General features: G+C 37.2%; 1 protein-coding gene across 2 annotated transcripts in view; it reads left to right on the forward strand.

The window, feature by feature from the left end:
- stau2 (staufen double-stranded RNA binding protein 2) overlaps window positions 1-23783 on the forward strand; it is a 124651-nt gene that overhangs the window by 79733 nt on the left and 21135 nt on the right. For both annotated transcript variants that reach the window (XM_077244419.1, XM_077244418.1), the window contains exon 13: window positions 3718-3831. In XM_077244419.1, coding sequence (XP_077100534.1) covers window positions 3718-3831 — 114 coding nt within the window. The remainder of the gene's footprint in view (window positions 1-3717; window positions 3832-23783) is intronic.

Genomic DNA, 23783 nt, shown 5'->3' on the forward strand with positions numbered 1-23783 from the left:
ATAATAAATAAAAAAGATGTATAATTCATGAATATCTGCCAAATCTATATCGTCAGATATTGAATTGTGCATGCTAATTTCCCCATTTGTACATTTCTTTTTAAAATTTATTTTAACAAAATAGTACAGTCATTTTATTATCGGCATATCAGTTATCTGCCGTAACATGGTGACTTTAACAGACAGAATTTTATTATCTGTGCATCCCTAATACTTTTTCATTTGTTATAAAGCTAAGCCCAAACATGAAAACCGGCCTTCAAGTCAATGTTATAACTGACCAATCATAAGTTTTAATCACGCTTTATTTTCTGCGCTGACCACCTGCAGACTCTTTATAACCTGTAACCCACCGTCCTGCCCTTAATGGAAAAGCACTGACTGATGATATGAAAGTGATTTGATTTGATCTGAGAACATCTGGAGTTGTGTAACTCAGCAGTAGCTTCAGGTTCATAATTTCAATTATAGAAGTGGATTGATGTGGGCTTTTGAAGGTGACTCGCCCCATTTATGGCGAAGGATATGATTCACAAGATGTTTTTGCCACTGGTATGCCTCCTATTTGATCCAATAATAGGTGAATAATTGTTTTTTGGATGAATTATGAGGCGATTAAAGATATATTTGTTATAACTGTAAAATCCGGCATGTATCAAATTTGTTGATGTGCAGTGTTTGCTTTAGTGGTAAAGGGAGCCATATTTGGTAGGGAAAAGTGAAGCTTTATCTAGCCCACTTCAGATATGTACTATAAAAATTTATAATAATAAAATAAAACAAAGATTGACTGTTTCACAAGAAAATACTATATCAGTCTTCTACCCCCCAAAAAAGTAAAATAAATAAATATATATATATATATATGTATATATATATATTTGTAATTATTTTGTCAAATTAAATTCGATAACTTTGGTTAATGGACAATTTTACCAGCATTTATTTAATTTTAAAATTTTTTAATTGCTCATTCATTTTCATTCATCTAATGTTAATTTATTGTTTACTTCCTGAAATGTGTTATATATATATATATATATATATATATATATATATATCCCAAATTAATAGATGCTGTAAAAATATTGGTCATTGTTAGTAAATTATTTGCCCAGTCAATTATTGTTAGACTTTTCCCTCCTTTTCCATATAGAAATGTTCACCGCAGTTTTACCAGAGGGCATTACATACACATTCTGAAGCTAGACGTATCATAAACAGAGCCTTGTTATGACTTGAACTGCTGGTTTAGCGTATGTGTAACTGCAATATGATGTTATCAGATGTACTCGTGTGTTAAATCCACTAGCAATATCATCCTGATAAAGATCACTGGTCAATGCGCTTAAGTCAAAGGCAAGATGTTGCTCCATTTTGTTTTAATTTTCTCTTCCTCGCTATGTAGCAAATCCCACTTTAATGAAAATAAAAACTATGGGATGATGTATGTTTTGAACATCTGCGCCAAAAGATCCGCCTTGTGACGCGGTTTATTCTTTTTTGTTTTTCTTACCCCCTATACTCTGCTCTGTTGTGTGTGTGAAAAGCACTTTAGATAGCACTGGCAGCGTCCTACGCTTGGCTTGGCTCATTTTCCACTGCACATCTCCGTCTTATACACAGTCAACATCAAACGCATCTCCTGTCCAAGCATCAAAGTGCGGGACGGTTTGTTTCGGTCCCTCTTGCCCTTTCCCTGTTCCTGGAGCTGGTGTTTATGCTAGGATTTTCATTAGCAAACACATGCTAGACGTGCTAATCCCTTATGGCCTTATTTTTGCTTCGTTCTGATGGGGCCCAGCTGTATGACTGTGGCGTATTTGAGCGAGGAACGATCTTTGAAGACAAAGTTTGTCAGGGAGATGAATCTTGGGGCTGACAGGAAGCTGGCACTGAACTTGGTTTCTTGAGCTTGATGGTGGCCCGCAGTTATTTGCTCTAAGTGACGATACTCCACCAACATTAAGTGCATTTGGAAAAGTTTTAAATCAAACCCAGCACCACTAACGGATACACAGTCAGCGTATGTTTGCGCTATAGCTCAAACATATTAGATTAAGGTGAAATGAATTTCATTTGGTCAAATTTATTCATTTATACAAATATTTTAAATGTATATTTAAAGATCTATATTCTAATATTAAATAATTTATAGTGTTACTATATTGTATTGTATTAATATGGTTTTAATTAGGATTATATTTTTATATTTATAAAATGTTGTTTATTGATTAAACATTTTAATCAAATCCATTATTAATTATGTGATGATTAATTAATCAACTAAATTACAATCTTGTGCATTCAACATTATTTTCGGAGAAAAATGATTTGAAAATCTTAATACTAAATTGCTGTTTTAAAATGACAGCCCTAATAACATGAAGAGAATGATCTCATGTAGAATACACCAGAAATATTAGCCAACTCAGTGTGGCCAATCGTTTCTTCTCTTCTCTGTTTGTATATGTCAGGAGTTCCAGTTTCCTGGAGCTCTGAACGCCAATCACACATTGTGCTTCTTGCAAACCGTGTTGTTAACATTGTCTTTAAAACACACTTCACAGCGGAATGCCCTGTGGATCTGGCCCATCAAACCACTTGAAGACTAAACATAAACACACGTTCATGGAGTGAGAGATTCCTTCAGTCTGCAATTGCAGTCATTGATCTGTTTTTCTTCTCCTGAGGATTCTCAGTTTTATGCATTGACCTTGTATTCAGTAGTATATAGTGGGCACTTTTTAAATATATGGCTACATGACAGCAACTCTCCCCTACTTGTATCTCTGTTCTCTGTTAAAAAACAACTAGCCTGATCATCTTTTGGGCTTTGCAACTGTCAACTGTGTTTGTTTTGGTCTGTATCTATGCATCAGAGGAGATTTGGATGTGTATAATTTAAAATTAGATCACTCTAAACAGGACAGGATAGGACAGAGGAGCATCTTTCTGGTGTTTATTTTTCTTGCTTTAAATGTATGAGCATTAGTCCAAGATATTTCTCGTGCTAAGGAGCTCTCCAGAAACAGTCAGTCATACATTGTATCCAGTCATCCAGACAGCCATATGCATTTTCCCCATAGAGCCACTGAGTGCTTTTAAGAAATAGTTCACCCAAAAACAAAATTAAGGCATTGAGGCATCTACCAAATCCATTCTAAAAGTAATAACATGAAAAAGCTATTTCTTTCTTAGTTCAGTGTGTTCTGCATGTAACAAAAGTCTTTAGAATAGCCTGGATATGTATATAGTTCAGGCATAACATGATCAAAGTGTCCCAGTATAGTGTGCAAAATCTTTACACACACACACACACACACACACACACACACACACACACACACACACACACACACACACACACACACACACACACACAATCCTTTGGGTGTTGCTGAGTGGAGTTTGACATGCAGAGGTGTTCTCAGAAACCCCAAACGGGGCCAGAGCTCGACTCTAAATCACTAAATCGCTTGCCATCAGCGCACTTGAGAAAGCTAGATTGTGAACCGTTCACGAGGATGAAGATTAAAATCTAAAACCACTGCGGTTATTGAGTAAAACTGAGCACAAACCACCAGCCAAGACTGAGGGTCCAGTTCATACTTTTCCCACAAAAAGTTTTCCAAGGTCAGAACCGCAGTGCAGTACATGCTGTAAATTGCATCATGTAATATTTAATACTCCCTTGCCTTCTCTTGTGTCATGCAGGTGCAATACTCAGATCGGCAAACTGACAAAGAGTTCATGACCTACCTGACCCTCTCACCTGTGCAGATGACTTTCCACGGCATTGGGAGCTCCATTCCAGCTAGCCATGACCAGGTAATATAACTGCAATGTCTGTCTGTCTGTCTGTCGTTTAGATTAAGGTCCAATTCTCTCTATTAACTAACATGACTTTTGTCTCAAACCCCTAATTACTGCTTATTATATTCAGTAAGGTAGTTGTTAAGTTTAGGTATTGGGTAGGATTTAGGGATGTAGAATATGTTCATGCAGAATAAGGCATTAATATGTGCTTTATAAGTACTTATAAACAGCAATAATTCTTGTAATATGCATGCTAATAAGCAACTAGTTAATAGTGAGAATTGGACCATACACTAAAGTGTTAATGGAAAAAGCTACAAATGCCCAAAGTGAGTTTCTTTTCATTTAATTTGTGTAGACAGTAGTGCAAATTACAGTTTGTTCCAAATAGCGACATTTAGTCTCCACTGAGGTAGTAGGTACAGTAAAGCCTCCTTTAGTGTATTAAGCAGTAAACATAATGCACTCTTGCATAGGTCGTATTTTTTGCAAGGCTGATAAAAAACAAAAGGTATTTTGGTCACAATCAGCTACAATACTGAAAAGCATCTTGTGTTATAAAAGTACAAAATAAATAGAATAATGAAAAATAAAACTTGCGCGTTAGTAGTGTTACAATTTGCTCCACTTGAACTATATTTAAACATTCAAAGCTTAAGCCCAACCCTCTTATGCTTCATTTTCCACATTCCACTCAGTTTCATGCTCAACCTTTCAAAGTATACTCCTTTGTCCATGAGCACAGAAAGACACAGTTTTTCTAGCCAGTTGACCGTATTCCATGCCGATTCATTGATTGCGTTGGAATACAAAAATTAATTAAATTAAAACTTATATTGGGAAAATAACAAACCGATTGTCAGCCTTGTGCTGACAATCACAGAGTGTGCTGTCAATAAGAGATGTTCATTATGAAGATTCATTGGGGAGAACATGTTGTGCTCAGATATTTTGCATTGTTTGTTTGCTGAGTTTCCTTGGATATATCCTACTATACGCAGCCAGTTACTTAGCAGCGCAATCTCACTCGTCAAGATTTTATCACCGCCAACATTCAGGCAATCAGAACACGCACACCGATTATTCCCATTGTTAATGATAAGCGTGATTTAGTGACAGACCAGACCACATTTGATTAGGTTTTCTTATTTCATTTTTCTTGCTGTAATTATGAAACAAAAAGAGCCCTAGGATCTGGACTGGCTAGTATTCATGAGGTGGCTTATTGTGTAGTGTCATCCATGCAGAAAAGCAGTTGCTTACATTATCTAATCTAAACATAGGACACTCTTTTGTTCTGCTCTTCAAAGCTCCACTCTCTAATAAAGCCTGTTCTATAACCAGTAATAGGGATTTCTGTTGTGGGGACACAGCCGCCAGAGCAAAATGAAGGCAATATAGGCCATGGGCTTGTTGTTGCCAAAAGCACTGGTGCATGACCGACTGTTAGGGAGTCTTTCTTTTCCAGATTCCTTAGTACAGTGGCGTCTAGCCACAAAAGGAGTCAGAACAATGAACCCAGGGTGGTTCTAGATTGTGACACTTTTTGGCCCAAGTTGCTCCACTGCCCCACAGTTTGCAATCATTGCTTCTAACGATAATCCACTTCAGCTAGAATAAGAACAGAGCTTTTTCATTGTTTCATTGTCACTGTAGTTTGTGGTAGAGTGGGACTAGTTTTAACACTTTTTACTGCATTGAATATTTCTCACGGTTATTTTTTTGAAAGATTTCTATATAGGAAACAAATTATGCCTTTTTGTGACAACATGCCCCAATAGCGGGAGGTGTTGTCACTTTTAATGGGGAAATTTGTAATGTTCAAAGTACTAAACCGGCAAAACATATTAATTTTGTCCAAATGGACTTCCAACCAAAATTACAAAGGACTTACACAATGATCTTTAATTGTAACTGCAAGTTGGTTTCAACTATGCTGAGATTTTGAAAATGTGTATCAAATCAATCAAAAACCAGTTTAAAGACGGAATAGTTATGCTTTTCTTCCATAGTTCAGCATTGGTTCGTTGAATTTTGCCCTACAAATAATATAAATGTATACAATTGTATAAAATATAATTTGTGTACTTATGGAAAATGTATAGCTATACTACTACTACACACACAAACTTTTGTTAGATGCGCTTAATCGCGATTATAGATGTAACAGCACTAATTATAATATTATATAATAATAATAAATGTATAGAATTATAAGTATATAATTCAAATATAATTTATTATATATTTGTATATATATATACATACATACACACACAATTGGCAAACAAATAATATATATAATGTGTGTGTGTATATATATATTTGCCAATTGTAGAAAATATATATATATATACTACTATTAAATAATTATAATAATAATAGTAATAATGAATGCTATTTTTATTTATTTATTTATTATTATTATTATTATTATTATTATTATTATTATTATTATTATGTTTTTTAATAATTATATTACATTTTTGTTTGGAGGACAATTCACAACAAAAGTTGTATAATATTTGTACAAAAGTTGTACAAAATATTTCTAACCAACATGCTAAATCACTGCTAGAGAAAACACATTTGTGTAATTTTGACTTTTAAACCTTATAGCTACTGATATGTGACAACTAGCCCTGGTTTACCTTAAAATGTTTTAGGGAAAGTAGTACAGTGCTGTCAATTATAACTTCAATATGAACAATTCGTAGGTGGATATGCGTGATCAAGGTTGAGGAATCAACCTCACATGTATACGGATGGGGTTTGTGGTGCATGTGGGCTGAGGCACGTGTGCTGGGGGTTGTTCAGATGGACTCTCATATCACACTAACTAGCCTACTGTGTGTAGCCAGTGGGAATGTCATGGGGTCCATTGATAACTGTTTCCTGGAGATTACAGTATAAGATTATCAGTTCACAAGAGAAGAGTCTGTCAGTGTGTAACATTTAATTAATCCATCATAATTGATTTGTCTGCTTGATTTAGCTTCTTAAACCAACCAGACTTTATTTTGTATCATATATATCACAGACAGCATTAGCATGTTGAACATTGAGTGGCTGTAATCTACATGATGTTTCCCCATAGTCACTTTTTGACACTAACTCATTGGTAGAATTGACAGAGTCCTGCGGAGAATCGTGTAGAGTTGCTCCTGCACTTTCCTGGCTCCTGCAGAGCCTGTCAGTTCACAGGCCCAGGGCCCTGCTCTTTCTCACTGCCAAAGAAGGCCTCAAGCCCCTACAGCCTGACACCCCTCCTGCCCTGATCCTTGGCCATCCATGTGCATTCCTGAAGGGCCTGGGCGTCTTAGATATACAGCTCAGCGCCCCCGCCGACCCTGTGCCAGCCACGTAATGCCATCTGCCCAACATATGTTTGCATTCACTCCGAACTCACTGGAGGCCAACATACATACTAAGCTGCACATCTCTCTTGGTTCTTAACATCTTTTTTCAAATGCTGTATATTTAGGTTTTGATTCTGCGAATCGATTTTAATGTTGTCATTAGTGCGCTTGTGAAAAGTTGCTTGAACTGGTCCAGCATGTTGATCCCAGAGTGTTTGATTCCAAGAACACCGTGTCCATTTTTGGCTTGTTAAGGCCTTTAAATTGTCCATGTTCTACAGAGCTGAAGTAACATAAGTGTCAGCCCACAGCGGCAACAAACATGTCAAAGCGGGGAGCTCACAGAGCCCCTGCACGAGGTGTTGCTTATACAACATGGAGGCCCTGAAATCGAATGTGACAGGGCGAATTTGGCTGCTGCTGCGTGTGCACACTGTGCTCAGCTGGCTGCTCTTTTCCCAAGAGCCTTTGCATCCAGCCTTCAAGCTGAGTCCTGGGAATAGTGCAAGCTCATACATCAGGGGAGATCTGAAGTTGGCAGATTCTGAAGCTCTAAAATGAAGACTAACGGCTGACTGTCAGAGACCAGAAGTTCTTGAACTATATCTATCTATCTATCTATCTATCCATCTATCTATCTATCTATCTATCTTTCTTTACACTTGGTGTTTTTAACAAAATATCAAACTAAGTGACATTTATTTCAAAGAAATGTAGAAAAGACGCACTCTGACAAAAGGTTATAAAAATAAAAATTGCCTGAACACCCTAACATTTAGAGCAAGAGCACTAGAGTTGGCTTAGATAAAAGGGTTAGTTCTCCCAAAATTTTTCGTCATCATTTACTCATTCTCATGTCGTTCCAAACCTAAAGATACTGTTTTTTGTCCATTACAATGAAAGTCAGTGGTGTCCAAAACATTAATTGGACCTCATTAATTTTTATTGTATGGTCAAATAAAAAAATAAAAACATTTTTCAAATAATCTTTTTTTGTGTTCCACATAATTTTTCAAGTTTACATTTTTGGGTGAACTATCCATTTAAAGCTTCAGCCAGAATGTTTCAGTTCAGTCTGCGGGGAAGCATAAAAACCATGAAAAGTTCTTAAAAGCTAGTTGTTGTTGCTTTCCCCCCCGCATAACTGGAAAGACTTTGAGACCATTTCTCCCGGCATCTTCACTTCCTAACAGGACTGAGACATTGTTCTCGAGCAATTAATTGTAGCCCTTGGATCTTGTATCTTTCATTATGTGCTTGTTTGTTTGCAACAGAAAACTCGTTCATGGTGAGAACGTTTTCCCCTTGTTGGAAAAAGGCTCTTTCATTATGTGAAAGAGAAAGTGATTGTGCGACAATTCGGACACCTGTTGAGAGGATGGGCAGCTATTGACAGGCCTGATTCATGGGCGAGAGGCTGCTGTGTACGTCTTCAGAAGATCTCCCGCCGGGTGCTGGGCCGTTTGAAGTCTTCTCCGGCCCAGGGCTGGAGACGTTAGTACAGCAGGCCGCCTCTGTCAGGGGTCTCGGCATGTTACTCAACTCGGCAGCTGTTCTCGTCTTCTCCCTTTGACACGGACTAAGCCTTGCATAATGTCTGTTTCTCCTACAACGGCACCTGTAGGAAATCCGTTTACGTAAAAGCACAACCAAAAGGGCCTTGTCTAATCTTCATTGTTTGGAGGAGGATTATTTTTGCGAAGAGGATTATTTTTTCCACCTATCAAAAACCTGTTAAATAAATGGCATGAGAGAAGTTCATTATAGGTTTGAAAAATAATATAGTAGTAAAATAGTATGATGTTTTTAGCTGATCTTTGTTAAAAATGGGCTCAACCCGTTCAATATTATCAAGGCTTTGGGCAAATTAGGCAAAATTCGTTTCTAAATTATAACAGACATGGTTTGGGAAGGGTTATCCAACGCATTCTAATATGGAAGTATTGTGGAATTTTGACTCTGCTATTGCGCTACACTACAACAAATTAATAATATTTTTATCTTTAAGATTTCTTTAGCACAAATCAACTGAAGCTAGGACTTCTAAAATTATACACTCCCACTCAAATGTCTGTGTGTCAGAAGGATGTTTTATTGTTTTTAAGGGTGCATTTATTTGATCAGAAATACGGTAAAACTGTAATATTCTACAATATTATTCATATTTTTAAAAACTGTTTTCTATTTTCATATAGTTTAAACTGTAATTTATTCCTGCAATGGCAAAGTTGAATTTTCAGCGTCAATACTTTTCAGTGTCACATGATCCTTCAGAAATCATTCTAATATGATGATTTTGTGCTTAAGAAATATTTTGTGGAAACCATGATACATTTATGTTTTCAGGGTTCTTTGATGAATCAAAAGTTCAAAAGAAGAGCATTTTTAATAGAAATCTTTTGTAACATTATAAATGTCTTTACTGTATCTTTTTATCAATTTAATGCATCCATGCTGAATAAAAATAATTAATTTAAAAAATTTGAATGGTAGTTTAAACACTAAAAAGAGCTAACCATTCCATAAATGTTAATAAGAATAACAAATAAGTGCAAACACATCTAATAATAAGAGCAGTTCTGTCTATTTATGCCGATATTTTTAAATGGGCATCTACATATGTACACAGACACACACACAAAAAGTTCTCAAAGTTGGTATTGTGTTGGAGCCTTTGTCATGTGGTTTCCCTCAGAACGTTTTCTGCAGTGTCTTGCCTAATAGAAGCAGCTGGATTTTCACTGACCTTAGACTGGTCACACTGAAAGACTTGGTATTTGGAATCACATGAGGTTGTTATATTGGGATGGGTGCATTTTTTAGATAAATGACTTAATTTTTATAGGTTAATCCACTTTTATTATAGTCAATTCCTCCTTTTAATGAAGATTCAGTCTCCCTTTTGCTTGTTTAAGATTTGTAGGGTCATTAAACGTTGCTCATTCATCTCTTCTGCTTTTGGACATTCATAAGTCGGCCAGGTCGAATGTCAGCTCTTATCATCACTGCTTGCAACGTGTCGGGGTGAAAACGAATAATGATAACGTGAGGTCGCGGTTTAGTGATACCAGTCCCTTTTCTCTCTACATCCCCCAAAACCCACCATCCTAGAGGAAGACTTTTCCCCCTTTTTTCAACAGCCCCTGCTTTCAGCAGGAGGTAGCGGGTTGATCAGCACCCATTTGTCAAGCGGTCCCACACTGCGGCGAGACCCCATTAGCCTGTCTTTGAACGTCGCTGTCTCAAACCGTCCCATCAAGACCCCCCTGATGGCCCGTCGCACCAGCAGCCGCGGGCTTTGGTGAGAAAACAAAAACCTTCCATCGCACCATCACTCACCCTTGCGTGTCTGTCATCTGTTTTTCTTAGGAAACGACTTTCAAAGTTGGGCGTATTAGAATGCGGGGGACCTCAAACGTAGCGTCAAGAGATGATAGGGCGAAGGGGAGGCAAACGTCTTTTCTTTTCCCCTCACTGACCCCCCTCAAATCCCCATCCTTCAACAAGCTTTGAATCGGCCTGCCAGAGGATACGATTGTCGGGCCACTAATCTAAACATGAACTTGCACATTAAGGGCAACTTGTTGATACCTAAAGAGGCCTCTCCAAACACAAAGGGTTTGATAATAGGGCATTAGCACCTTGACGGACTCTTAAGTGCCAGACTCATTGGAGTTAACTACGGTGCCAGAGTCGTGCTTCCCACTCGATTTTTCAAAGCCACTAGATTTTAATCACTCTGAGATATCTTTCGCACACAAGTTTGCTCTGGTGTTGAGTTGTGCAATGAGTATAATTCAGTCGGTTTGGCTCTGATTCACCAAGTTGAAATGACCATATTTGTGTCATGTTTTACAAGTATTACCATTTAAATTGGGCTCATTTGAAACATTTATGCAGCCTTGTTTCCAAGCGATCTCACGCACTAAATACTGAAGGGCTCCTTTTGAATGTTTTCAAAGTTTTTATTGAATTAACCCATTTTTTCTAATCTGCTTGTTGAGTTAGACTATAAAAAAATCTGTTTGTCATACCCATAGACCAAAGTTGTGAGGAATGATTGTTGACTTGAGCTCAGTGGATTTTGTCAGCTCACGTCAAAACTGGTTTTCATTTTCCGTTTGTTAATCTTTGTTAGAAAGCTTTTGTTTATTCTTCAAGGAGCAAAACAAAACAAAGGCTTAGTAGCAGAGTGAGAACATATGCTTGCCTTATCTGCAAGTTCATTGCATATGTGGGTGTTAGTGGTAAAATGATTATTTCAGACCACAACACCTCTATTGAGTTCTTCTGACACGAAGCTGCTGTTTTTTCGCACCCTTGCTAAGTGCTACATTCATTAGCACCTTGGTGCCAACGGAGCACAGTGTTTTGCCTATGGCCATTGATTAGTGTTATTTGAGGAGGTGTGTGTGAATTTATTGTTTGCCCAAACTGCAGAGTGGGCTGTGATTATCTGTTCATCAATTCGTTCTGTTTGGTCCATTTGAAATTAATAGATGAGTGAATCTCATGAAACCTATTAAGAACATGCCCATGTGAGATTTTACCACAAAATTAAAAGAAAAAATAAGAGATGATATTTTTGCAAGAAAATGAAGTGTACATTTTTGAATATATTTGCAATAATATCCAATATATGAATATATGTTTGTATTAATAAACCGTTGCGTTTGAAAGTTTGGGGTATTTTTTAATGTTTTCGAAAGTCTCATATGCTCACCAATGCTACATTTATATGGTCAAAATTACAGTAATATTTTGAAATATTACAATATTTCTTTTTAAATAAGCAATTTATTCCTGTGATGGCAAATCTGAATTTTCGGCATCCTTACTCCATTAATCTTCAGTGTCACATGATCCTTCAAAAATCATTCTTATATGCTGATTTGGTGATCAAGAAATATTTATTTTTATTATCAGTTTTGAAAACAGTTGTGCCGCTTAATATTTTTGTGGAAACCTAAACATTTGTTTTAGGATTCTTTGATAAATAGAACAACTTATACAGTATTTGATGCAGAACTCTTTTGTAACTTTATAAATGTACAATCTTGACTGTCAGTTTTAATCAATTTAATGCATCCTTGCAGAATAAAATTATTAATTTATTTAAATGAAAAATCTACGTATATACATATACATACAGTATAATAGTATTTGCTGTACAGCCTTTGACACGTTTATCTAAAAAAAAAAATGTATGAGCGAAAAATAATATTGAGAATAATGGTATTAACAATGCTCAATAGTGAATGTATGGATCAAGTGTGCTTAATTGCCACTAAAATACTGTTACAAAACAAAAAAAGATATAACTACAACAGGACATGTTGTGTGACTTACGCCCACACGTCTTTTGTACATATTTTTCCTTTATGAATCCTTTTCTCAGGGTTCCTTGTATAACCGCAGTAGTCGTCACTCTTCTGTATTCTCAAGGTGAGAGGAAGGAGAGCTTTATTAAACTACATTTACAAGCGCATGGGAACGACTGGGTTTCACGCACAACCCGATCTGCAGACCTGAAATAGTCTCTTGATTCCAGTTTTCTCGATCGCTGTCACAGCGGCACTGAAACACTCAGTCAGGAGCAAACAACACTGACATTTAGAGATTCTTTCCCTGAAACAAACCCTATCCTTTGTCTGCTTTCTTAGTTACGCTTTAGTGCAAAAACCAGGGATTGAGATCCTCCCTTAACTTGATATGTGACACGCGTCTTGCGGTTAAGAGCTGTTCTACATTAATCATCGCAGAGCGCTTCTCCTGGGAACAAACTTGTAAGCATATACTAGACAATGAAACTCATTGTTGCGTAATTAACCGCGAGTTGTAGGAAACACTATCCCGAGATGTGTTGATTTATTCATTTAAAAAAATATTTTTTGACAACCTGTAATTAAGGGATGTCCTTGCCCAAATTATGGACTATTACTTACGCTCAGTGTCTTAAGTGACAGTCTTGTTTAAAGCCTCAGCACAAGAGGATACGTTTGCTTTTAGAGCCACTGACGGATAAGTGAGTGAACGTACTTTTATCCTGCAGACTTCACGATGAGGATTGTGGATTTCTTAGCAGGGGTTCATTGGTTGCCCAATCAATTATAAGCACCTTAATCAGACTTATCTAATGGAAATGAGAGGAGCAATTTGAGTGTTTTTCTGTCTGTCTGGAACCCCCTCTCATCTTTCAGACATCATGAAATTCCCGTGAACAACGAGTGCACCAGGGGTTAATGCGGATTACGACAGAGGTGTCACACACTCCTGCTGCTAAAGCAAACAACAGGCTTTGTGTGTGTGTGTGTGTGTGTGTGTGTGTGTGTGTGTGTGTGTGTGTGTGTGTGTGTGTGTGTGTGTGTGTGTGTGTGTGTGGGTGTGGGTCTGGGTCTGGGTCTGGTATGTCTTAGGACAAGGAGCTTGATGAGTTGCCCCAATGTTGTCAGGATCCATATAGTTAATAGGACAATGCTTTCCTTTTATTTCAGTATTTCTTTTTTTTTAGAGAGATTATTATTACAGATGTGGGCTGCCCTTTGTCGCTGGTATTTATGAGATGTACGTGCCGGAGGAAGTGTTCAGAAATGCATGACAGGTTCTATATGTCAGATTAATATACCCTTTGCATTTTCTGATTGGAAAAGGAAACTCTGCCTGCGTGGTCCTATCACATCTTCCTCTACTCTCATGTGCATAGATTAGATAGGAGGAACTCACGGACAAATCATATAGCAAAATTGATGATGGTACTGTCAGTGTCATAATATGACATTTGTTTTTCAGGTTTAGAAACTGAAAGTGAAGTTTGATATGTGCAGTTGTGTGATAAACACATATTGCTGGTAGATATTGAAATTTGATCTGTTAGTCTATTAAAAATTAAAATGTAGTACCGTTCAAAAGTTTGGGGTACGTTTTTTTTTAAAGAAAGAAAGAAAGAAATTCATTGAGGGAGGATGCTTTAAATTGATCACAAGTGACAGGAACACTTTTGGTCACACTTTTTAGGGTCCAATTCTCACTATTAACTGACTATTAACTACGACTTTGGATTCAATAAACTCCTAATTACTGCTTATTATATTCAGTAAGGTAGTTGTTAAGTTTAGGTATTGGGTAGGATTAAGGGATGTAGAATATGTTCATGCAGAATAAGGCATTAATATGTGCTTTATAAGTACTAATAAACAGCCTAGTAATATGCATGGTAATAAATAACTAGTTAATACTAGTGAGAATTTGACTCTTAACTAAAGTTTTACCAAAGAAATTTATTTCAGATAAACGCGTTTCTTTTGACATTTCTAGTCATTCAAGAATGATGATTCATGTACTAGCCACTTTTCATATAATGAAAGTTTATCAGCATCTAGGTTGTCACACAATTTTTTTAGTCACAAATGAAAAATAAAGCAACAAAAAAAAAAAACATAAACATGGTCTACTTGTATAGTACAACTTGTACTACATTTACATTTATTTGTGATTGATCATCACACAAAGCTGTCGAAATGGCTTCAGAGGTCTTGGAATAACCTGCATAAATTGAATGGACCAACAGCCCTAGTCTCAATTCATCGAGAAAAGAGCCGCAATCAACACAAGTAGATGATGATGACATTTTCATTTTGGGTTGAATTGATTAAAAATATTGTGATCTGATCATTTAAAAATGCATAAAGTTGTATTCATTTAACTAAATCATGTGTCATTGCAATTTTGTAACTGCGTGGTCTGATAATGCTGCAGCATTATATAGACAATCTCCATAACGACAAGTACTTGATGCCTGGAACCAGGATGCCAACCTTGAATGAAACGCCTCTGCTTAACATCAAGGTTTCCTATTCAAAGTAGGCGCATTTATAAATATATTCTTCTCAAAGATCTTGAGATTCCCTCTTTTTCATGTAGTCCCCATAACTTAGGAGTCTAGACGTGTAGCCTTGCGAGGATAACGGGATGTGACTTTGAAATGAGATTTGCAGGATGAAAAGACAAGTGCATTGATTTATAAGAAGCCAGTGGGCAAGAAAATGTTTTCAGAGGCTGCAGAAGGCCACAAGGTCCTCCATTAATCCCCTGACCTCTGATAGGAGCAAAGAAGAAAGGACGACAGACGAAAAGCTCAGCTGCAGGAATCTTCGGCTCTTTTGTTTGAGACGCTTTTCTTCGTCTTGCGCTCCACTCTTTTACGACTCTCCTCTTAGTTTTACTGTCTACGATCTAATTAGCTCCGTCCTAATCATGTGTTAAATTGCATTACCTGGTGTTTACTGTCTGTTTGCTAGGTTGTAAAAACGTGCGAGGGTGCCTGTAAACTCAGATCGCAATGAATTTGATGACTTTCCCCTCCTTTTAAAGAGCTTCTGGTACGGGAGTCGCGGGGCTTCAGGAAGATATGTAACATGCAGAGCGTGGTATTTAAAGAATCATGTCCTGCACAGAGCATTCTGGGATTTTATTATCTGCTACAAATCTTTTTTTTTTTTCTTTTTTTTTTTACTGTCAGTGCATCTTATTGATTTTATTGGACTGTAATCAAAAAGTAAAATTATAAAATTGCATAATTTTTTAGATAATCTTTTAATTACCCAAAAACAAAAATGTAATTTATCAAATTTTTTCAGCCAGTCTTGTTTCAACATGAGTTTTTCCCCAATGTTAGAAGAAATTAAACATTCATTAATATGTGACACCCAAGAAGCAACATTATTTTGATTTATTTATTAAATAATCTTATCCATTCTCTTAAAGTGTTTAACAAGTTTTAGCGTCTGCATTTGCAAGATCAACCTTGTTACTTTATAATAATAAAAAAGATCAAACTATTAAATTGTAGGAAATATGTGTTTGTCCACTACTAACTTCTTACTGTATAAATTGTATTTGACATGCAACCCAGTTACAAAAGTTTGGTGGATTGAAAAAAAAATAATACTGTGAACTTCATGAAAAAAGGAATGAAAGATTGGGGTCTGTAATATTTTTTGAGTTAACACTTTATAATAAGGTTCACTACTTAATCTTTGTTAATGTTAGTTATTAAAAATACAGTTGTTCATTGTTTTTGTTATGTTCACAGTGCATTAATGTTAACAAATACAACCTTTTGATTTTAACAATGTATTAGTAAATGTTGAAATTAATATTAACTAAGATTAATAAATGCTGTAGAAGAAGTTCATTCTTAGTTCATGTTAACTAAGGTAGTTAAAGGGTCACTCCCATTTGCATTAAGATTTCCATTGTTAGAAATCCAGTCATATTATTGAATGGTCGTGCAACACTCTTTCATTTTCCCCTGAGACGAGAGAAATCCTCTATTTATCTTTTTAACTTCCTCCTACAATGACGCAAAAATCGTCATTTTACGTCATTGCAGGAGGAAGTGTAAAAGGGGGGGATTTCTGTAAAGACTACAAGCACTAGATCTCACCCTTTCAAACCCCCCTTAGGGGGTTGGACCTAATGTGCTAACAGACCTATCAAAGATCAGTGCCAGTGTGTTTGATTTCACCGGCATTTTTTGAAAATATGGACAAAGGTACTGAATACGCAGACGGATGCATTATGGAGGATCTGGATTTTGACGAAGTTATGGTAGAAACGAATGTTCGTGGCTACCTTTATGAGCCACAGTATAGCGACGAGCAGCTGAGGGCTATGGAGGAACCGGAGGCGGCTGAAGCTGCTGTCACCACAGCCGATGCAGACGATCTGCCTGCCGCGGACGAGGAGCCCGCAATGGCTCGAGCTGGGGCAGATTGGTGGTGCCTGTGCTCTCACTGTGCGCAAATGGACACAGAACAAGAGTCTGTCTGCTGCCGAGAATTCCAGCGGTGCCAATTTCTAATTGAAGAAATTACGGAATCGGAGGATGATACGGACGTGTGTGTTGTTGCTCACCCGAGTTTCGCACCCCATATGGATAGCGGCGTCCTGGAGACCTACTTTAGAATACCTAAGGTCAACTGGCACGACAGCCAAAGCCTACAGAGTCAAATGGTCGTCTTTCTGTAAAGTAAGTTTATTTTCATTTTCTTAACACGCTAACATGGCAGGTCCATTGCACAAATATCTTGCAGTTATGCTAGCTGCTGTGGCACGGAGTAGTGGGAGTGTCTTGCGAGCTGAGCATTGCAATGCACTATGGGTATTGTCTACAATCCACAAGCACTAAAAAGTCATTTTCTGCCTTTTTTCGGCCAAGAATGTCCCAAATCAGAAATTTATGATACTATTCTACTACATATATGACCCACTTTCAATACATATTCATGTCTCCACCGGTGGAATGACCCTTTAACTAATGTGAACTAAGAACCTTATTGTAAAGTGTTACCGTTTTTTTGATTAAAAAGTGTAAAACGGCAATATAACTCCAGTCTTCAGTGTCGCGTGATCCTTCAGAAATCATTCTTATATGCTGATTTATTATTTTTTATTTATTATCATTGTTGAAAACAGTTGTGCTGCTTTACATTTTTGTGGAAACCTTCTGAGGTAGATAATTTTTTAAAGGTTATGAAAAAAAAACCCAATTGCTTCAAAATGAGTCCTATTTTGTTCCAGATTTAGGGCAGTCTCTCACAGACATACTTTCTCTTTGTTTCCCAAGGAGACACACTGAAATTTCTGTAATTAACTCAGCATGCCGCATTTAACTTTGTTGGATTTCCTATGAAACGCCATTATTTGCACACCTCCTCTTATGTAATCAGAGCCTCTGACATCACCATTACGAAAATATGACTCGGTTTCCTCGAACAACATGCGAATACTCTGAAATACACTTAAACTAATAGTCCAATCAGGCACATGTTATACATTCATCAAGTCCAAGGCACATGGGTCCAAAAGTGCCAGGGTTCCAACTATACGTCAGATCCCTCGAGTGGCCAGCCTCTTTGATAGAAGCAGTCCACAATGTATTGTTTTTTGTAAACACATCTCAATGATGAAACGTCCACTGATTGTGCCGCACGTTCTCCTGGCAACAAGGTCAAGTTTTTCCCCTACAAATTGGCCAATGTTTTGGGGGTGGAGAGGGAGGTTTTTGTAATCAGCATCGAGTGGCATGTTTGGTGGGAAACGCAGATGGAGTGGGGCGTCCGTACTCTGAGTGTTTGAGTAATGGGGAGTCTTGCACGCCATCAGGGATGGGCCCTGCTCATTACACCGTGCATTCGAGCGTTTTATTGGTGCGTCCCGTTTGGATATGGAGTGGTTAGTCCTTCCTCTGAGGCCGCTATGGGGGGTGTGGAATTGCGGATCGGGACTGAGGGGTGTAAAACGCTGTCTGACTGCAGACACTCTCTGGTTACAGGTTTTGGTTTCAATCATACACACACATATGCACACCTTTGATGCTGTCCAGACTGTCTGTCAGTGTGAGAAAAAGATTGGTTAGACGATTATGGCAGAAAATGATTAATTTATGGCTTATACAAGATAAGGCACAAATATATAGGGGTGTAACAATACATAGTGGATAGTGACAATCTGTATTGTGCATAGCTCACCCAAAATGAAAATTACTGTGTGCATGACAAATTTCAAGTTTACAGAGTTTTAGTGTCAGTCCTACATTAAACTATAATGTATAATAATGCAAAGGGGGGATATTTGTGGGTCCTGATAATGCCAAATGTCTTATGTTACCAGTAAAAAGTGGCCTAAATTATTTTAAATATATCGAGTCAGTGACAGTGCAAGCATATTTGTCTAAAATAATTGTGTTTTCAGCTTCAGAATCATGAATATTTTTATTCTGGTGTCAGCATTGTCCTGTGCATTGAGTTTCCAGCACCATGTCCAAGCCTATTCATTTCCGCCCCCGATGTAATACCAAATTTACCATTTTAATTAGTACATTTCCTTGTTAATCTTTTACCATATGTCATGGAGTATCGCGATAATATTGTATCGTGAGTTCAGTATCGTGATATGTATCGAATTGTGACATGAAGGTATCGTTACACCCCTACAAATATAACATATTGTTCTTATGTTCAGGGTCTATACTTTTACATGTCAGTAATATACCCACAACAATAGGGAGAGCAAAACACGTGTAAAACGTGGATATGTTTGCTCAAGCTCTGCAATCCGGTCACATTTATTTATATAGGTCTTTAAACAATAGATTGCTTAAAATCAAGCAGCTTTGCTGTATTAAACATGAAAAACAATGTCAGTGTCTCATTTTATCAGAAGTACAACTTCATTTTCTACTATAAAGCAGCTCTCCAGTCTGTTCATGTGTTCACTCACTCACCTCGACGGACTGAACAGGAGAAATGAACTGTCTGGAAAAGATTTTCACGTGAAATCTCCACAGACCAATGGTAGTGCACCGACAATAGAAATGAAACAAGGAAATCATGCCAAAAGAACTATTTAAGCAATGAAAATGGCGTAATATAGTCAGTCTCCCTTCGCTCTCAAATTTTTATCTTTCTCCATGTTTTTAATTTGATTGTCATTCGCAATGATTCTTCAGGTTGTAGTTTTTCCCCTCAAGCCGTTAAGTACACAGTCTTTGTTTCTTCACTTTTTAGCTTCAAATGAAAGTTTGTAATGTTGTGATGTATCTCGTAGCTGGTTGTTTTGATTCATGCTTTTTAACACTTAAAAAAAGACTATTTTTTAAAATAAAATCCCTATAGGAAAAATACTTTCATAACCAAGGCTGCTGACAAAGTGGCCGGGCACTGTTGCGCTCTGAGTATTACGTTGTTATCTTTGTAACATGCTTACATCAAGCTCCAAAGAGTTCTTCTCTTTGGCAGTAACAGTGTTGTTAGAATAGTGTAACACTAGAATAGTGTAATGTCAAATTCTAATGGAAGCCTAGTCTCTTGTATGCCTCACGTGAGAAGCGCTGTTTATGTGGCAGGAGGAGTTCGCACCTTCATAGATTTAAGAGTAGTCAAATTAGCCTTAAGAAGGGAGATGTCGATGTAGACAGCAAAGCAGCTCGCTTGGTTTTGGTGCTAATGAACCCCAAGCAAACAATGAATGGCTTACAGTGGACACGGGGGCAGCAATCTCACTGGTCAGTTTATTATTTATGCAAATGACAGGAAGTGATTACACGCCCACACCAAACCACGGTTTCCTCACTGTTGAGCTTATGAAATAAAGGTCTTTGCCACTAGGTATGCAGTGACATGACAGCTGCCTGCTGATAAGCAAACCTCCATTTGCATTTGTTATGTTTTTTTTTCCGGTCTGCATATATGTGCTATGATGAAATCTATAGATGGTAAGGAAAAGAAATGCTGTGGAGGGAAGCCCACCATATACAGGTGTCTGATAGGCCGGGTCCTTGTGTCCGCCCACAGTTTTCCATTTTGCTTTAGGCAACCTGTGCGGACCGGATTATAATATGAGGGAGAGAGGTGATAAAAGATGCTCCGGGCAGAGAGGAAGGGAATCCTATTTCCATGGTGGCATCCCTGTATCATAGAAAGTTTAACTGTATGATGTCAGTGGAAGACTAGTTTCATGATTCATTTGTTGAAACTGCATAATTTCCCACTGTGTATCATTTGATGATCAGAGTTTACTGTTCTCAAGATAAAGTGGTCAAATTAGATGTGGACACAACATTGATTTAATTCTTCATTGATTTAATTAATTTCTGATATATATATATATATATATATATGGAGGGGGGTATTTTTATTTTTTTATCTTTGACGTTTAAATTTGAAGTTGCATTGGTACCTTGCTTATCTGAATCTTCGATCTCTTGTTCATTTTCTTTCTTTTTTTTTAGCATGAAAAATGTAAAGTAAAAGTTCAAACAAAAAGTAAATCCTGTTATCATTTAATTTTGAGAAAATTTGATCTGTTTTTTGAAAATCCGGTTCCACGTGTATATAAAAGATGAATTTGCAAAGTTTGATTTCCTTTCTGCCAAACAGCATGGGTTTTCATGCATGTTTCTTTATAGTTAGTAAAATGCAAAAGTGCAAATAAGATTTAAAAACTACAGCAGAGAGCAAGATTTTCAAAAGTTGGTGTTTTTTTCCCAGAAGCAAGAAACAAACTTTTGTTTTACTGAAACATTTTCACTAAGTCACTAAGCCTAACTTATTTATATGATGCCATATCGAAGACATACACAAAAATTTCATGTTTTATTCCTCTCTGATTTATGGCGGGGCAGGTTAGTGTAAGCATTCTCTCTGATTAATAGTATGAATGTATGTATTAAATACAGGGAGTGACTGTTAAAAGATGTTAAGGTATGCGGTACCCTGCACCTCTCCCATGTGGTTTGTGTTTTGACATGGGAGGTGCCATCCACGGTGTCCGAATGACGAACAGATAAAGCAGCCCTCTCCGGCCCTAATGACGCGTGACATGCTGCTGCTTTTTGGGTCCTAATTTATGGCTTCCTATGTCAGCAGAGCCCTTCTCTCCAGGGAGGTTCAGGCAATTATTGACCCTGCATTCTGGACACGTTCCATGAGAAGGCAGAATCTGGAATTTTGATTACGGTTCTCCGGGCCTGTATGGATGCAGATGTCTCAGACTTGTTTTAAACAGTTCACTTACGTCCAATGACGGGTCGGGCAGGTGTTTAAAAGCATATTAATTATTTTTCTAAGAAGAAATACATTATAATCTCCAATCTGGAAACGGTTCATTTTGATGTTGTGTAATTTGTAGCATAGGAATGTATGTTGTGAAACGTAATTTAGATAGATTTTATCAATAAAGAACGACTTTTAAGGATGTTTACACACGCTACAAAAGAATTCATGCACTTTAACTTTAATGGGGTAGCTTGTACCACTTCCATTTTGGACATTGATTTTAGAGCTCTACATGAATCTCACTTCAGTTATCATATTTCTCAGAATATTTACCAGATGATCTGCCAATATAATACTTATTTGTATTTATTTATTTTATTTCAAATTACTATGACGGATAACAGATTTTTTTTACTTCATTTTATATCATTTTTAATTATTGTTTTGTGCTGTTTGTTCATCATATGTAATACACATTTTGCATTGTTTAATGTCCACTTGCTTATGCAAATTGATGTGATATTCTAGATTCTTAGGTGTACTGTCCTTTTTAAAAAAATATTCAAGATTTATTCTCAAAGTAGGTATCTGTATAATTTAGTTTTTATTATAATTCTATTTTCAGTTAATTATTTCAATGTAATTTAGTTAAGTTTCACCTCATTTTAGTTCAAAATTATTTTTGTTTTAGTTCATGAAACCGCATTTTCGTTTCATTTTCCAATTTTTTATATTAATTTTACTTTTTTTTTTAAATAATTTTTTTTTGTTTTTGTTAACAGTAACACTTGTTCCTAACGGTTCTTCACGCCTAACCCTCGTGTTATTTTCTCACCTTTCTGATTAGATAATCCTAAATCAACAATTGGTGTTGAGAGCATGTGTTTATGTGAAAGACGATGTGAAACGCTTAGGGGGCAGGGGGGCTTTTTATTTTAACCTTGTTCGCATAACAGGGAGCAGGTTTTATCTCTTCAAGCACTGAAAAAATGTAATGCTTCCACCCTGTGCTGAGTGCAACTGACGTTTTTACAATTAGCTAGGAGCCCAGCAGACAGAGTTTAGAACGTGTTGATGAGCGGCAATAAATTACGTGTGAATGTGTGGAGCATTTATCACTCGCCATTTTCACCATTATCACTTCAACAACAGACAGAAAGAGGGTCTCTTTGTTCTTGTCTGAAGAGGGGTTGTGTACTCATCTCTCTGATGCTCCTACAGAAGTGTCGAAATAGTCTGGAAGCTGGATTTGATAAGCGGCTGAAATTCCACATCTCCCTCCTATTGGTTTCTTCTTTATGTGTGATTTCACAGCCCATTGAGCCGAGGGCTCTGGTATGTCCTGCTTCCAGAGTGGCTCATTCGGAATGGTGCTCATCTGCTCCTCGTCTGATATCCAGCCTGTTCCAGACTTTATGGATGTAAAATATATGTGGTGTAGGAGAGGGAGCCTCTCCGCTCCGGGCGCTATGGGCGCAGGGCGGCAAGTTTCCAAATGAGAGGCAGGAATGTTACTGTGAGTTGTCTCCTGAGCTTTGATGTCTGGAGAACGGTGGGCTTTCTGTAGGATCTTCTTTCCATCGGCCTCTCACATTACTGCTGCGCTCCGGAGGGCCGCTGGCAGAATAGATTTATATGCCCCTTTTAAAAATGGGAACAACTGTTTTTTCCCACTGTTTTTTCCAATAACCTGCACATGCAGTTTATCATTTACAAAGTGATTTGGCAAAAGGGATAGTACACACAAAAATTATGATTCTGTCATAATTTACACACCTTCATGTTGTTACAAACTTTTTTTTTATGTCAGGAAAGCAACGTAAAAGTGGTCCATAAACCAGTCCAAGTGAAAGTAGTAGCAAATCATTCAGAATCAAATGATTCATTTCACTCTAAAGAATGATTCATATATGAATTCTACATTGCTACATCTCAGAAGAAAAGCTAAGGTGGATTTTCAGTCAATAATGTAATAGTTTCATAATTAAAACGTAATGTAGACTACCTTTATGTCAGGTTTTTGGTGCTTTTGCGGTTCTATGGTGGA

The sequence above is a fragment of the Siphateles boraxobius genome, unplaced genomic scaffold (genome assembly GCF_051911475.1).
Source record: "Siphateles boraxobius isolate OS27281-9 unplaced genomic scaffold, OSU_SipBor_1 26, whole genome shotgun sequence".
NCBI classification, from domain to species: domain Eukaryota; kingdom Metazoa; phylum Chordata; class Actinopteri; order Cypriniformes; family Leuciscidae; genus Siphateles; species Siphateles boraxobius.